Genomic DNA, 1940 nt, shown 5'->3' on the forward strand with positions numbered 1-1940 from the left:
CCTCCTCTGGACTGTCTCCAGCAGCTCCACGTCCTTGTGCTGCTGTTCCCCAGGGCTGGGGGCAGCTCTGCAGGGGGGGCTCAGCTGAGGGGGCAGAGGGGCAGGATCCCCCCAGCCCTGCTGCCCACGATCCCTGCGGGACCAGCCCAGGGCACGGGGGGTTCTGGGGGCCAGAGCACACGGCCGGAGAAGAGTCCAGTAAGAAGAGTCTCCAGCAGATTCCTGGCACCTGCCCTGCTAGTTTTGTGAAACTTGTTGTTTTATCTGCTATAGATTCCCCAACAGGCTCCTGTAGACACAGTTCATGAATCCTCATTCTTCCCAGAATTCATACACAAGGACAACCTGCTTCAAGCCTCGTTTCTGCTTCAGATAAGCTGCAATAACTGCAACAGCCTGAGCCACTGCCACTTCAGAGCCTTTGGGCCTAAGAATAACTACATTAAAAAGAACAGGCAAGCCCATTTTTCACAGGAAGGGGGTGTTTTGTGCCCTCTCCTCTCGTTTGATACTCACGAGGTGCCTGACAGCAGGAACGGGATGCGGACGCCATCCACCACCACCACATTCTTCACCCCACTTTTGCCCAGGGTCTTCTTAGTCTTGGGCTGGGCTGCAAGGAGAGGAGTGATGCTGACAAGAACGTCAGCAAGTTTAACGTAGACCCTGCAAAAACTACTAAAAAACTTGGGAACTTGTCCGCTTCTGGTGCGTGAGTGAAAGGCAGGGAAGGAAGGACCCCTGAGCTGGTTTTGTGTGGGAAGGGCCCTCAAAGCCCATCCAGTCCCACCCCCTGCCATGGGCAGGGACACCTCCCACCAGCCCAGGTTGCTCCAAGCCCCGTCCAACCTGGCCTGGGACACTGCCAGGGATCCAGGGGCAGTCACAGCTTCTCTGGGCACCCTGTGCCAGGGCCTGCCCAAGGGAGGAATTTCTTCCCAATGGGAAGAAGATCTCTCCCTAAAGGGAGAGGTTGAAGACAAGCTATGTCATGATCCAGCATCATTCAGAGCAGGCTGGGAATGGCTGCTGGAAGCCAGAGGCAGGCCAGGAAAGGCTGCTGTGAGCAAGGAGCACTCAGGGGACGAGAGGACTGTAAACAGCGATGTGCCTCCAGTTTTCCTTGTTTGCAGCTTTTCAGGAGCAGTTGTACTAAGGCACTCTGCACCATTCCCAAGGTTTAAGTGAAACAAGACTCTGGAAAAGGCAGGCAGCTTCCAAAACAGCCCTGTCCAGCACAGACCCTCTGAGATTCCAGGTGTTTTCCCTTTACCTGTGGCTTGGAGCTGTGAGGAGCAGCTGAACGACCGAGCAACTGGAAAACAAGGAGAAAATGGCAAAAAAAGCGTCAGGAACGTTTCTGGTTTCCACAGGGAAGGGCTGGGGAAGGGGCAAACACAGCAACAGCGTAATCAGGTGATTAGAAAATAAAACACTGTCAGCTTTTCTAAGGCAAGATCAGAGCAGGGGTTCAGGTCCCAGCCTCCATCCCGAAGCCAACACCACAGCTGGAAGTTTGCGACCTTTAGCAAAGCCCAGGATACTCACAGGCCCCGGCAGCCCAGGCTGAGGACACGGGGAGGGCCCGGAGGGCCGAGCTCAGCATGGAACTCATCCTGGGGGAGTCTGCAGAAGGGCTGCTCTCAGTCCAGCCTGGCCCACCTGGAGTAATTCGGAGGGAGGAGACCTGCCTGCCTCACACAGAGCCAAAACCTGGGGAGAAGACACTCCAAGGGCAGCAGCAGCAGCAGCAGCGCAGGGAATCACTTCCTACCACGCTCCCTGAGCGGAATCCAAGCAGCAGGAGGAGCCTGGCTTGTGACTGGGGCTGCAAATGTGCCTGTGGATTAAATACTGCCCAGTGAGCTCCTCGGCTCCCCTCCCAGTCGCTGCTTCCCCACTGGAAAATTGTGGCAGTGCCTGGCCAGCCCTGCTGCCAG

General features: G+C 56.4%; 1 protein-coding gene across 1 annotated transcript in view; it reads right to left on the minus strand.

Annotated features, from left to right (window-relative positions):
- Nucleotides 1–1861, minus strand: part of HADHB (hydroxyacyl-CoA dehydrogenase trifunctional multienzyme complex subunit beta) — a 15213-nt gene extending 13352 nt beyond the window's left edge. Inside the window, exons 1-3 of the mRNA XM_027910196.1 lie at nt 1549–1861; nt 1274–1315; nt 517–613 (exon numbers count right to left, since the gene is read on the minus strand). Coding sequence (XP_027765997.1) covers nt 517–613; nt 1274–1315; nt 1549–1615 — 206 coding nt within the window. The 5' untranslated portion in view covers nt 1616–1861. The remainder of the gene's footprint in view (nt 1–516; nt 614–1273; nt 1316–1548) is intronic.
- Between the last annotated feature and the right edge of the window lie 79 nt (nt 1862–1940).

This window comes from Empidonax traillii, unplaced genomic scaffold (assembly GCF_003031625.1).
Source record: "Empidonax traillii isolate 1590-97213 ecotype Southwest subspecies unplaced genomic scaffold, ASM303162v1 scaffold2900:size33666, whole genome shotgun sequence".
NCBI classification, from domain to species: domain Eukaryota; kingdom Metazoa; phylum Chordata; class Aves; order Passeriformes; family Tyrannidae; genus Empidonax; species Empidonax traillii.